We start from the raw sequence: 12,850 nt of genomic DNA, 5'->3' as shown, positions 1-12,850 counted from the left end.
GTCATCCACCCAAAATCTGCCCTAGGCTTTGGGAGAGCCACCTTACTGAGTGCTCAGGCTCCCCCAGTTAATCCTGTAGCCCATTCTCTCTGGGCTGTCTAGGTAATAAATTAGGGAGTTTGCAGTTTGCAGTCAGGACTTGTGAGCCAATCTGTTAGTTCACTATTACAATGGTTAGCTAACCTTTCTTCCTGATGTATCTGGCATGTAGTAAGCACTTGATAAACATTGCTTTGGATAAATAAATTCATAAAATAAAGAAAAATAAGGTTAACAAAGTATTTAGAGATAGTAGCTGTGAAGCCACTTTTTTTTTTTTTTTTTTTAAGATTTATCTATTTGAGAGGCAGCGTTACAGAGAGAGGGAGAGACAGAGAGAGATATCTTCCATCAACTAGTTCACTTCCCAAATGGTCGCAAGGCTGGAACTGGGCTGATCCAAAGCCAGGAGCCAGGAGCTTCTTCCGGGTCTCTCCACATGGGTGCAGGGGCCCAAATATTCTACTGCTTTCCCAGGCCATCAGCAGGAAGCTGGATTGAACATGGGGTGCTGGCCCCTGTGAAACCATTTGTACAAGAGAAAGCACTCTATAGACACATAAGAAACATATGGGGCAGATATTTGGCTCTGCATTTAAGATTTAGCTGGGGACATCCACGTCACATATGAGAGTGCCCAGGTTTGAGTCCTAGATCTCCTTCCCATTCCACTTCCTTCTAATGTGTACCCTGGGAGGCAGCAGGTGTTGGCTGAAGTACGTGTGTCCCTGCCACCCAAATGGGAGACCCAGATTGATTTCCTGTTTCCTGGCTTCTGCCTGGCCCAGTCTGGCTGTTGTGGGCACTTGGGGAATAAACCAACGTGGGGGAGATCTCTGTTTCTCTCTGTGTCCATCTCTGTTTCTGTGTTTGTCTCTGTCTTTAAAAAAAGAGAAAGACAGCATCTAACATGATCTTAAAAAAAAAAAAGAAGAAGAAGAAGAAGAAAAAGTTACATGAGAAACTGCTGTCAGAGATCCTGGCAGGAGAAAGCGTGTTCACTCACCTCCCACCTGCGCACTGCTGTTACCATGGTTCTGAAGTGGAGAGCCGCCATTTTGCCTGCAGCTGGAAAGCCCGACTTGCTCTCAATTACAGCAACTTAGTCCGCACCTAGTGACTGTGTATGTGCCTTTTCCTTTTTTCCTTGGTCCTAATTTGTTTTCCCACTCATATTTTTCTTGGCTTATTTTGGTTACAAACTACCTCCCGCCCTTTTGGGAAAGGTTGGGGAAGGATCAAATCAATGTTTAAAATGCTTGGGAGCTAACCTTTATTAACCACCTCCCACATGCTGGGCATTTACCTGCACTCACTTGGCCAATCTTCAGGGAAAGCTTATGTGCTGGTGGGGTCATTTCCATGTTGTGTAGGTATGAGGGGACTTGCCTAAGGTCACACAGTTACTAAATGGTGATCCAGGACTCAGGGCAGGGTTTTAAAACCAAGGTCAGCCCAATACCAAACCAGAGCACTTGACCTCAAGCCATGTCATGTCAGCGCGGGAGACGCTTGCTTAACAGTCAGTTATTTGTTTAGCTATCCCAGGAGGAGTTTTGTACTTTGAAGTCCGAAAAGAATTTTGGAGGGGAGCATTTTTCAGTTTATGCTGCACTTCATCAAGTGTAAGCTACCCCTAATACTTTACATGCCACTAAGAAGAAAAGGCACTGCTAGTTAAACCACGAAACACCACTGACTAGAGGTGCATCCTTGTAGTCCTGGAGTTAGCAAAAGGAGGTACTGCAGCACAGGATGGGAAGTGTGTATGTGTAACCGCCCCCTCTTACTTGCTCACTGCTCCCCCCTTGCTTTTCTCTTCCAAAACCTTGCCAGTCTCTTCCATATCTCCTTTCTAAATCACCATTAACCACTGGGTATTGATTTGGATGGTCTCCAGAAAGTCTTGCACTTCTGGGAAGGCTCCAGTCTACATTTTCACAAGAGCTACACTCCACCGTCTCATTCTGCACTTCCTCCAGTGACTGTCAACAAATTCTTTCCAGAGCCTGTCCTAACTCTGATCTTCCCTCCACACGGTAGTTGGTTCCTTGGCCTGTACACTGTTTATCCGCAAGGGATCTCCCTGCTAGCTGTGGCAGAGGGCATGGGAGGGGGCGGTAAGTGCAGCGCTCCCTTCACACAGGAAACAGATTCCCCCTGGCATCTCCCACCACTTTCCCTTTCCTCCCTGGGGGAGGAGGCAGGAGTAGGGGAACGACAAGCTTCCCCACCCTCTCCTAGGCCTTCATGCGAGGAGTCTTGCTGGGAAGTTGTGGAAGGGTCTGGCACTGCTTGCAGGTGGTGATGGGGGCCTCCCTAGCAATGGGCCTCTTGTTGAGCTGGATTACAGGCTCCTGGTGCTTCGGCGGGACGGCGGGGGCAGCAGCAACCGCTGCTGGCTTTGGAGTCTGTGTTTTGCTTCCTCCTCGGAGCGCAGGAGGGGGTGGGGGTGGGGGGTGAGAGAGGCACTGATGCTGGCTTTCCACATCCTAGCATTAGGAAAGGGCGGGCAGACCCATCCAGGAAAGGAAGGTCCCTACCTCGTTCCCTTCCATGTGATCTTGAGGTCAGAATCTGGAAAGGAGCAGAGGCTGGTTGGAGAGATTGGGGCCCCCAGTGGAGAGAGGGATGCGGTCCACGCGGAGAAGTGAGGGGCTCCTCTGGGAATCTTTATTGTCAGAAGCTCCTGAGCATGGGAGGCAGGTCTGTCCTTGCCCCAGTGTTGTGGGCATCCGACAAGCTTCGAGGTCGAACCTGGTCTGCGGTGCACACGGCTCAGTCCGCCCGTGCAGCTGCAGGGGCCTGCGGGGAGGTAAAGACGCGCATGGAGAACTAGAGGAACGCAGCGCTTCCTTGGCTGGAGCGGGCGCTGGGCTTTTCTGCGGCGCTCGGGGATCTCGGGGAGGGGGCGGGGGATGGGGTGCTGCTGCCGAGGCCTGGCCCCTGGCTGCGCTTTCCCCGAAGAGGCCCTGCCAAGCCTGGCATCGTTGAGCCCGTCTGGGCTCCGTCAAGGCCTGGGCCAGGGCCCAGGCTTCGACTCAGAGGCCGGACCGGCACCTCCTCGGCGCCGCCGCCTCTCCAGGCCCGGCTGCCCGGCCGGAGCGCGGGGCCTGCCCTCGCCCGCGACCTCCGCGGCCGACCGCGAGGCGCGCCAGGCCCGGTCTGGCGCCCGCGGCCCCCGAGCCGGGACGAAGAGGGGCGGCCGAGCGGTGCGCGGGCGGTGCGCACGGTGCCCGGAGCCCGTAGGTGTGAGGACGTGGTGGGCACGGTCGGTAATCGGTTGTAGGGCTCTGAGGCACCGAGTGTCTGCCACGCCGGGAAGTGGGCTCGCGAATTCAGTGCGAGCGCGGCTGAGAGCGGGTCAGAGAGGGGCGTGTGCCGGCAGGAAGCCCGCAGCCCAGGGGTCGGTGGAGACGGCTGCCTGGAGGTGGCCCGGGCAGGAGCCAGGCCTGGCCGTGGAGCGCCCGTCTGTGGGCCCGCGGCTCTGGGCAAGCCGTCCCGGTTGTCGAGCTTCGGGTGGGAGCCGCGCGGCGCGGCCGGGCCGCTCGCCCTCTCTTCCCGCCTCTCTAATCTAAACCATGCGGGACTCCCAGCTGCTCCCCGGCCGGTAGGGCGCAAGGGCCGCGGGGAGGGCGCTGGGCCGCGCGGTGGAGGAATAGGCGGCCTTACTCCGGGCTCGGGGTCTTGGGGGCCGCAGAGCTAGGGGACCCTAGCGCCCCCTCCCCGGGGGGCGGCGGGCACGACTGATTGACAGCGGCGACGTCAGCGCGGGGGTGGGGGGTGGGGGAGGCGGCCCCGGAGGGAGGGAGGGAGGGAAGGAGGGAGAGAAGGAGGGAGAGAAGGAGGAGGAGGAGGAGGAGGGAGCTGAGGCCCCAAAGTGCAGCGTCGGAGATCAAGGGCCCGCTCCAGAGCCGGGATGTGTCCGGCTCCGAGGGCGGGGCGGGCAGCGGGACCCTGACCCAGCGGCCCGGAGTCGGAGCCCCGGCTGTCCCGCGCTCCTCGGACCCGAGCCTGCAGTGGACCTCGGGCCACAGGCGCCTCCGCATGTGGCAGCGCAGTTAGGGTGAGTGTGCGGTTGTGGCGCGGTGCGGGTGAGCCGGGCGTGCGGGGCTGGGGCCACCTGGAGCCCAGGGTTAGGCTGCAGGATCTAAAAGGATGAGCTGTAAAAGGGCGAGAAAGCTGACCAGGCAAGGACCTTGGGGGCGGCCAAGGCTGCAAGAGGGCGGCATAAAGCGCCTCGGGTCTGGTCGCCGCCCGGCCCCGGCACCCAGGGGTTGCAGCGCGGGACCTCCTCTCCGAGTCCCAGGCACCCAAGAGCAGAGAAGCGACGGCGCCAGCACCGCAGAGGCGAGGTGGAGCCGTGACAGGCGGAGCAGTGGCCTTGAAGCTGGTGTTTGCAGAGTAGGACAGGCCAAAGAAGAGGGCCTGGGTACTCGCGGCGAAAATCGATGCAGAAATATGAATGATCAGAACTGCAGAGCCTTCGAGGCAACCGACTCGTCGGAATTAAGGCAAGGAACGTTATGTGTAAATAATGATCGATGACCCAAAATTATCAGAATGTGAGCAGCCACCAAAGAAACACGGCTAAACAGCGCAACTTGGGCTATAAAATAACACTTTCAAAATCAAATGAAAATACTAATCAAAACTTCAACAGGATTAAAGACAAAGTAACTCCAAATACAGGAACAGTGTAAGAGCTACTGTCTTCATGCCAGTAATAATAGTATAACAAATAATAGTGCAAGAAATTACTAAACTGTGGGCAACTGTAGCAAGCACACTGTAGTAAAAAGATGAACAATAAAAAATATTAAGGAGAATAAGTAGTATTGGTGGGATGCTATCATATAATGCCTTATTGATAGAATAGTGAACTATTAAAACAAATATTAACCAAAATCTTAAGAGCAACTGTAAAATACAAATAAAATGATGAGAATTGCTGGAGTAATATGACAATTTATGACCAAGGTATTAATAGTCACAACAACATTATAAATAATGGCTGAGTAATAAGAAGTATTGTACTTATGTGATGAAAAATAATCAGAGGATGGAGCTACAGCAATTTTACAAATTATGACAAAGTAACAAGAAGTAATGATGTGATGAAAAATAACTAGTGAATTAAGATCTGTAACATTACAAATAATGACAAAGTAACAAGATACTGACCGGTTCGATGAAGAATAATACCTGGAGTATGTGAACGATCCCAGCAAACCAAATTATAGTGAGAGAACCGAACAATTACTAGGATGTGAAGAAAATTACCACGACTGTGGAGCACAATGTTAGGAGAAGCGGTAAATAACAAGTATTCTAACAGTGTGACAAACTGTAAACAGAGACTGAAGAGCTAACAACCACCATTTTGGGGATACAGAACAAATATAAAAAATAACAATGGATGAGCATGACCTGTGGAAACACTGTATTTAATTACTGAGAAACTGGTAATACCACGAACGTGCTAGGGGGCCTGGAACGAAGGAGCGCTGGTGGAAAGCAACCGCGTGCTTAATAGTGATAAATTTATGAACGAAACCAGGGCTTCAACCTTGTGGTATTAATGATAAAGGTACTAATAATTCGTGTGATAAGATAAATATTCTCAGTGCTACTGAGCTGACCAGATCACTTCCCTTAGCGTGGGGACATTAGCGTGGGGACAGTTTTTAAAAATATTAAAACTAAATTAGTACAGGATAGTTAACGATTCTTCTAGCGCGAGGAAAACATCACCAGTCATCTTAAAGTGGGAAGAGGATTGCTGCACTCCTAGGGAAACGGCAGCCGAGAGCGACCCAGCCGGGCTCGAGGGGAGTGGAGCCGGCCGGCCGCACCCGCGCACCAAGCGACGACGCCAAGCACTACGCCGCGGTGCCGGCGTCAGAGCGCGCGGAGGCTCGGGGTCCGAGGGGACCGCAGGGTGCGAAATCAAAGAAATGGACGCAGAGCTTCGGAGAGGGCAGGATGCGGCCTCTGTGCCCGAAGCAAGAGGCGAACCCCGAGGCGAGGAAGGACAGCTTGGCACAGCCCTAGTCCCCGGTCCGGGCGGCCGTGCTCTGCGTTGGGCAGGATTGGGGGCGCCGGAAGAGTCGCACCGCGCCGCTGCGAGTCTCCGGGCGTGACGATCGCCCTGCAGAGGACCCAGTGGCCGGACCGGACCGCAACCCTCCTGCGCCCCGCGGGATGCGACACCTGGGACAGCCCGACCGCAGGCGCCCTCCCAGGCCGGGCCGGGAGAGATCGTTGGAACCAGAGACTTGCCCCCCCCCCCCCAGCGCGACTGCCCTCGTTGGGGCAGCCTCCCTCTGTCTGGGGTCTCTTGGATTTCCCAGGCTCAACCCGGAACTCGCACGTGGTCCAAGGCAGTGCCGGGCGACCAAGTCCAGTGAGCCTTGCTCTCCGCCTGCTATGGCCAAAGCCTGGCCGGGGTCGTCAGCCTTATCTTTATGGGCTTTTCCCAGCCCGGGCTGGCCCTGGCCTTCCTTTTATCTCTTCGGTTGCACTTGGCTTGTTTACATTGCAAAGGCTCTGGGAGCCGAAGTTTAAGCCTGGGGTGGGAGGCCAGTGAACTGGGTGGGCATGGGACCTGGACCTTGGGATGCTGACGGAGACCCAAGGGAAAGGAGAAAAGGGAGAGTGTCCTGCCCCCAAGAAAGGCACACCAGAACTTGTCTGAACCAGAAGGAGCAAGAGCAGGGAGGCACAGAGGGGAAGCAGGGACAGTGCAGGGCCCCTGGACAGCTTGGTTGGTCCTTGCAGGCTGGGATCTCCTGGTGACCCATCTGTGGCCGGGGGCAGGCACAAGCGTAGGTGAGTGAACAGGCCCCAGATGCTGAGTGATGTAGGAGTGTGCACCCTGAGGCAGCACTGGGCTGTGCCTATTAACGGGACCCTCCCTACTGGCCCAGTTCTTCCGCTGGGAAGGGTCTCCATCCTTTGGCTCAAAGCAGAGCCCTTTGAAGCCAAAGCGTGAGTGGGTGAGCGGGTGAGTGTGAATGTGAAGACAAGGCTGGGGGGCCCCTAGCCGCGTTCAGGGCCCGGATTCTAGCGTGGCTAGGAGAATGTGGCAGCCACTGTGAGCAGGATGTGTGGAGGAGCCTATGCCAGGGCCCCAGGGAGAAGGGTGTGTGGGGGAAGGGGGAAATCGCATGTGTAGAAGTGAAAGTCTGTGGATCAGCAAGTCTGTCTACCTGAGCGCTGTCTTTAGGACTGGCTGAGGGCACCGCAGTGCCTAAGGCTGAAGGGCCAACGCCCAGCCCCAGGCCCTCTCTGCAGGTGCTGAGCTCCCGAGGCCTGGGCCTGCCTGCCTAGGAAGCATGCTAGCCGCCCTGGGCAGAGTGAGGCCTGGACCTCAGTTATTAGGGAACAGCCAAACAGACCCAGGCCTGGGGCTGCACTGGTGCCCAGCAGGAGGGAGGGACTAGGGGTACACCTGGGGCCATGCTGAGGGGGCGGTCCTTCCCCCAGACCTACTCATCACGCAGCCCCACACCCAGGGCAGGCAGACATAGCTGGGCAAGCAGACCCTCCCAGGCCCAGACCTGGCGGGGAGGAGGCGAGAGTCCTGCCCTCCCCCGGCTCAGGAGGGGGCGGGGTCCACGTGCGCCAGGAAGGCCTCTATGCCCTTCGTGAAACCCTCGGCTGGGCTGGAGCGGGCCCGGGGGCCTCTGGCTGGTGTGGATCCGGGCGAGTGATTCGGTGTGTGCTGTGCCCCGCAGGAGATGCTGCAGGACAAGGGCCTGTCGGAGAGCGAGGAGGCCTTCAGGGCCCCGGCCCCAGCGCTCGGAGAGGCCAGCGTAGCCAACGCCGCCAACGCCCCGGAGCCCGTACTGGCCGCACCGGGCCTCGGCGGAGCCGCGCTCGGCAGTCCCCCGGGCCCCGGCGCCGACGTCGCCGCCGCGGCTGCGGAACAGGTAGGGTCGCGCCGGCCGTCGGGTAGAAGTCGGCCGTTGGTCGACTTGTGCCCGATGTTTCGTCTTACCGCGGGCAAGATTCGCTCCAGGGGGACGTGGCTGCCTGTTGGTTCTCTCTACCTTTCGGGCCCTTGGGGCTACTCTGGGACTGGAGCGGGAGAGAGACCCCTGGCAGCTCAGTGTCCTGCTGTGTGGACCGCCAGGGGCTGGGGTCAGAAGCCTGGGACCTGGCGGGAGGGAGCCCGCGTGCGCGCAGGAGCCGCGGGGGCATCGCGAGGGGCTGCCCGGTGCTAACCAGGCGATCTCAGACAACAGAGCCCAGCCTGCGTGGGTCTGCGTGCGACTGGCCGAGGGGGCGTGTGCGCGCCGTTCGCTGGTCTTGCCTAACCAGGCGCCTGCGGGTGCGGCCTGCCGCGAGAAGTGTTTCTGTCTGGGTAGCAGCTTGTTGTCTACCGCTGCCCGGTCACGATACGTGTCTTCTGCTGGCCCGTCTGTAGGTGCAGCCCCGAAGGAGGGAGCTTTCGCTGTTGCCTAAATTAAAAAAAAAAAAATTCTCCAACGGTTCAGAATAATTTTGCAAAACGAAATCTCCAAGCGTGAACTCCCAGGCTGGTGCGGGTCTGCATGATCCTTCTCGCGGGCTCCGCGTGGAGCCGTGGAGCCGTGGAGCCGTGGGCCAGGCAGACATGAGTCCCTCTCCCTCCCACCCCAGACCATCGAGAACATCAAGGTGGGGCTACACGAGAAGGAGCTCTGGAAGAAGTTCCACGAGGCGGGTACCGAGATGATCATCACCAAGGCGGGCAGGTCAGCGCGGGCAGCTAACCCAGCTAACCCCCGGGGGATGGCGCACGGGAGCCCTGGGGCTCTCCCGGGGGCTTCTTGGCAGTCTTAGGGCCTATGGGAGACCCCTCGGCCTCGCCAGTCTCAAGGCCACATCCAGCCCTGACTTGGGACCCGGTGGGAAGCCCGAGGGGGAAGGAGGGTGCGACAGCAGCATGCAAATCTAACTCGAACTCAGAGTGTATAGCCTCAGGACTTTGCCTCCCTCCCCAGCCTGGCTGCTTTGCCCTCCCCGCTTGGGGACCTTCCAGGGTTTCTGAAGATTGCAGGGATCCTAGATGCCCCTCCAGATGATGGATGGGGATAGGACCACACTTTCCAGTTTCTAGAACTTCTCTGGCACCTGGTTACCCCCAAGTCTCTCCTCGCAGCAGTGCTGCTTCTCTCTCTTCTGCCTGCCCTCAGCCAACGAAAAGGCACTGTTAGGCTGCGTGTGTGTGTGTGTGTGTGTGTGTGTGTTGTTTGGGGAGCAGAGCTCGGGTGGCTGCCAGAGAGAGAGATGATTTATAAAGTGGAAACATCTTTAAAATGCGCTGGTGTCTGTGGGAGAGAACAGGGAGGACAGGGTGAGAGGAGGAAGACACAGACGAGGATGACAGAGATTGGATGGGGTGGGGGTAGGAATGGCCCCTGACAGGGGAGATCAGGTGAAGATTGCGCAAGTTCAGGTTCATGAGCCCCTTCCCCACGCTCTGCGCCTCTGCAGACTCAGGCTTGATTTTGGTCCCTAGGGACAGGTTGAGTGTGAAAAAGCCCCTTTGCCTGGTTGTGGTTCTGAAATTGGGGATTTGGGAGGAATCTGGTGGAGAAGCATGAAGAGCCAGGGTGCTGGTGTCAGACCACTGGGGAGGGGTTCCAGCTCTGACTCAGCTGCTTCCATCCGTGCAGCCCCCACGCAAGGTGCTTTCCGGTCTGTGCCCCCTCCCCACGCCAGCTGTAAAAGTACAGAGCCTGCCTCATACGGTTGTCTGTTGGTAAAGCACTCAGCACGGCTCCTAGCACACGTAAGCACGTACGCAATGCTACCTCATCGTATTACTAATCAGAACTGTCTGGCCCCACTCAGTACTGCCTTCTTTTTGGAGAACGCAGCTCCGCTGAACTGCTTAGGGAGTGCAGGGCTGTTCGGAGCAGACCACAGCAGCGGTTTGCTGTGTTCAGCCTGGGGATGCTGTTGGCCTCCTTGTCTGCTAGCTGGCAGGCTTGGCAGCCTGTCCCTTGTTTCCCTGAAGGTAGGGATATGGGCACCTGGTCAGCCTCACACCTCAGTCCGGGAAAGGCATGGCCCCAAGGACTCTTTCAGGGGCGAGAGAGTTTGCTGTATTTGCATTCAAGAGTAGGGTTTGGTGGAGGCTGCCACGTGGAGCAGCCGTGGAGGATATTGAGGGCCCTGCGTGGTCCTCGCTGAGTGCACTTGGGCAAGTCACCATAGCTTAGTGGAGCCGGATGAACGGTGACCAGACCCACCTGCCGCCCTTCCTCTCTTGGTGATTGCAAGGCTCCAGCCAGCGTACCATGGGGATGGTGCCTGGCAAATTGTCAAGTAGATTACAGGTGTGAGGAGGGACATTTGATTTCTTGTGCCTGCTGGGGTGGAGGGAAGGAAAGAAAAAAGATCCAGAATTTTCATTTTTAGGCAGCAAACATAACCTTGTCTGTTGAAAATGAACAGCCTGCATGTTCTCTGGCAAGCCCGGCCTCTGCCATTTCAAACAAAAGGCACTTGTGGGTCTCCTCAGTGGGGTTTCCTGCACCTGTGTGGGTCCCCCATCCCTCCCCCCACACACACACTCATACATGCGCTCACAGAGGTGGCCAGCTTCAGGCAGATGTTTGTGCCTGGTCTTCCTGGGAGCTTAGAGAGAGGCATCAAGCAATGATAGAAGGAGTTTTGAAATGGCCCTGATGATGTTGGTCAGTTATGAATTCATCATGGCCTTTTATTCTTCTGGCAGGAAGTTATCCTTGCACCAGGTCAGCCCTTAAGAAAGTCCCCAGCCTTATTTGTCTACCCCCACCCCTCCGTTCTCACACACAAAATCTGTTTCCTTCTGCATGGCTGCCCACTGCCTTCAGAAACCACTTTTATTGCTCTGATCACAGTGTGCAACCCTGTCCCCCCCAGCACCTCCATCATGGAAGGCAGCTTCTAGATGCAGCTTTGCTGGGGCTTGTGGCGCCCTGCTCCCCTAAACTGTGTGTTTCTCTCTCAGAACCCTTTCTGGGACACTGCCATTTCTCAGCAGGTGGCCTGGACCTTTCTCTCCTGAACCTGAGTGCTGGGGCAGAGCAGGGAGAAGCAAACTCCAGGGAAGGAAGGCCACACTGGGTCCACACAGGCCACGCAGTTGATACACCCCGCAGCCTGAAAGCCTCCCCCACCCCCTGTGCTCTGCCCTAGAGATCTTGGCAGCTTAGGGACTAGCTAGCTGCCTTTGGGATGAAGGGAAGCAAGGGCTCTGCAGAGAGGGAGCCAGAACCTTCCCAAGCCAGCTTGAATTCTTGGATCACAAGCCTCCTGCCTTAGCCCTTTGGGGCCTTGAAAGTCTGAAGTCCCAGGAGAGAAGAGTCCCCTCATTGGCTGTGACTTTGGGTCGCCAGGCCATCTGAGCCGACTTCCGAATGCTCAGGAACCTCTGACAGCAGGTGTAAAATGCAGGCCAGCCCTCCCCCACGCAGCAGTTAGGCGGCCTTGCCCAGAGGGTCCACGCTGGAAAATGCAGGGAGCAGATCCCTTCTTGGCCTCCTCACATCCTTGCCAAGCTTGACCCACGTGAGAAACTGCATCTTCTCCCAAACACAGATAAAAGCGAGCTCCACAAAAATTTAAATATAAACCTCCCCCAAATGAAAATTTCCCAACCATCTGACTGGCCTGCTTCTAGGTCACAGTTTTGCCACCAGATAAATCTCCACTATCAGCCCTCATGGTCTGTTGAGTTCAATGTTGCTTGTGTTAGTGACAGTGAATTTGTGCTTGAAAAATGAACTACCGATGAGAACTCCTGTTGAACCTGCATTGTTTGTTATTCTGAGGCAAGGATTTGGCCCGGCTTAATCCGTGGCTTCAAAGCCAATTGCCCTCGCTCTGTATACAGAGCGTCAGAGCCCAGTGGCGTGGATGATAAGAGAAGTAAGGGTTGAAGACACTGGGAAAGTGGGTTGGGGAGAGAGTGCTTTGATCTCTTTTTAAAGTATTTTCTGAAAGCAAAAGTCTATCAGAAGGAAGTGCCTTAAAAAAAAGAAAATCTAAGGGAAACAACCAGCCTTCTAAAATAGAATCCATTTCACACACCCTCACCCTTTCCCCTTCCCTCAGGGAAAATAGTTCTTTAAAAAACACTTAGGGTGAATGAGCACACTTCATGTGGGGGCAGGGGTACGTGCATACCCACGCGTGGACCCATACCTGCGTGCAAAGTGGCAGTCAACCTGATAGCTCTGTGGGTGCTCTCAGAAAGTCATTTGGCTACAGAAGCTTTGGCCCCAGTGTAGGCAGCACGGCCACCCTCCCTCTCCAACCTCAGCCCTGGCCTCTTCCCAGCAAATCCCAGAATTCTTCCTGAGGACCCCTGGACATTAGCAACAGAAAAGATGAGTAGGGTGTTTAGTGGTTCCCTGCCTTTCTCCTGTGCCTCTCTGCGCGAGCGCGCACGCGCGCGTGCACACACACACACACACACACACACAATTTAATGCAGATTTTATTGAAGTGGAATATTCTTGCAGAGGAATGCAGTAATCTTAAGCATACAGCTCTACAGACTTTCACAAAAGGAACGCGACCGGGAACCCCCACCCAGATACAGAAGGAGAACATTACCAGTCACCCCCCCTGCCACCCTGGAAACTACTCCCCCCAGACTTCTCACCCCTTCCGTCTGGTTTTGTGCCTTCACTGAAGGAAGGCACGAGTGGTTGTTTCTGAGGTCCCTGGGGAAGCCAGGGCTGTGGTGGGGTTGGGGTTTGGGGCCCTGCCAGGCGGCGGTCCCCCTAGGGGGCTCTCCGCTCCTTCCCCCACGAGAGGGCGAGTC

The 12,850-nt window shown here is 56.2% G+C and overlaps 1 protein-coding gene across 2 annotated transcripts in view; it reads left to right on the top strand.

Moving 5' to 3' along the window:
- Positions 1-3,884: 3,884 nt before the first annotated feature.
- The window catches only part of TBX4 (T-box transcription factor 4), a 31,315-nt gene continuing 22,349 nt past the window's right edge, over positions 3,885-12,850 (top strand). For both annotated transcript variants that reach the window (XM_002719252.6, XM_008271189.5), the window contains exons 1-3: positions 3,885-4,105; positions 7,779-7,973; positions 8,686-8,780. In XM_002719252.6, coding sequence (XP_002719298.2) covers positions 7,782-7,973; positions 8,686-8,780 — 287 coding nt within the window. In that variant the 5' untranslated portion in view covers positions 3,885-4,105; positions 7,779-7,781. The remainder of the gene's footprint in view (positions 4,106-7,778; positions 7,974-8,685; positions 8,781-12,850) is intronic.

This window comes from Oryctolagus cuniculus, chromosome 17, assembly GCF_051225735.1.
Source record: "Oryctolagus cuniculus isolate XC-2025 breed Fujian yellow rabbit chromosome 17, ASM5122573v1, whole genome shotgun sequence".
Classification (NCBI taxonomy): Eukaryota; Metazoa; Chordata; class Mammalia; order Lagomorpha; family Leporidae; genus Oryctolagus; species Oryctolagus cuniculus.
This window is presented reverse-complemented; position numbering and strand designations above follow the sequence as displayed.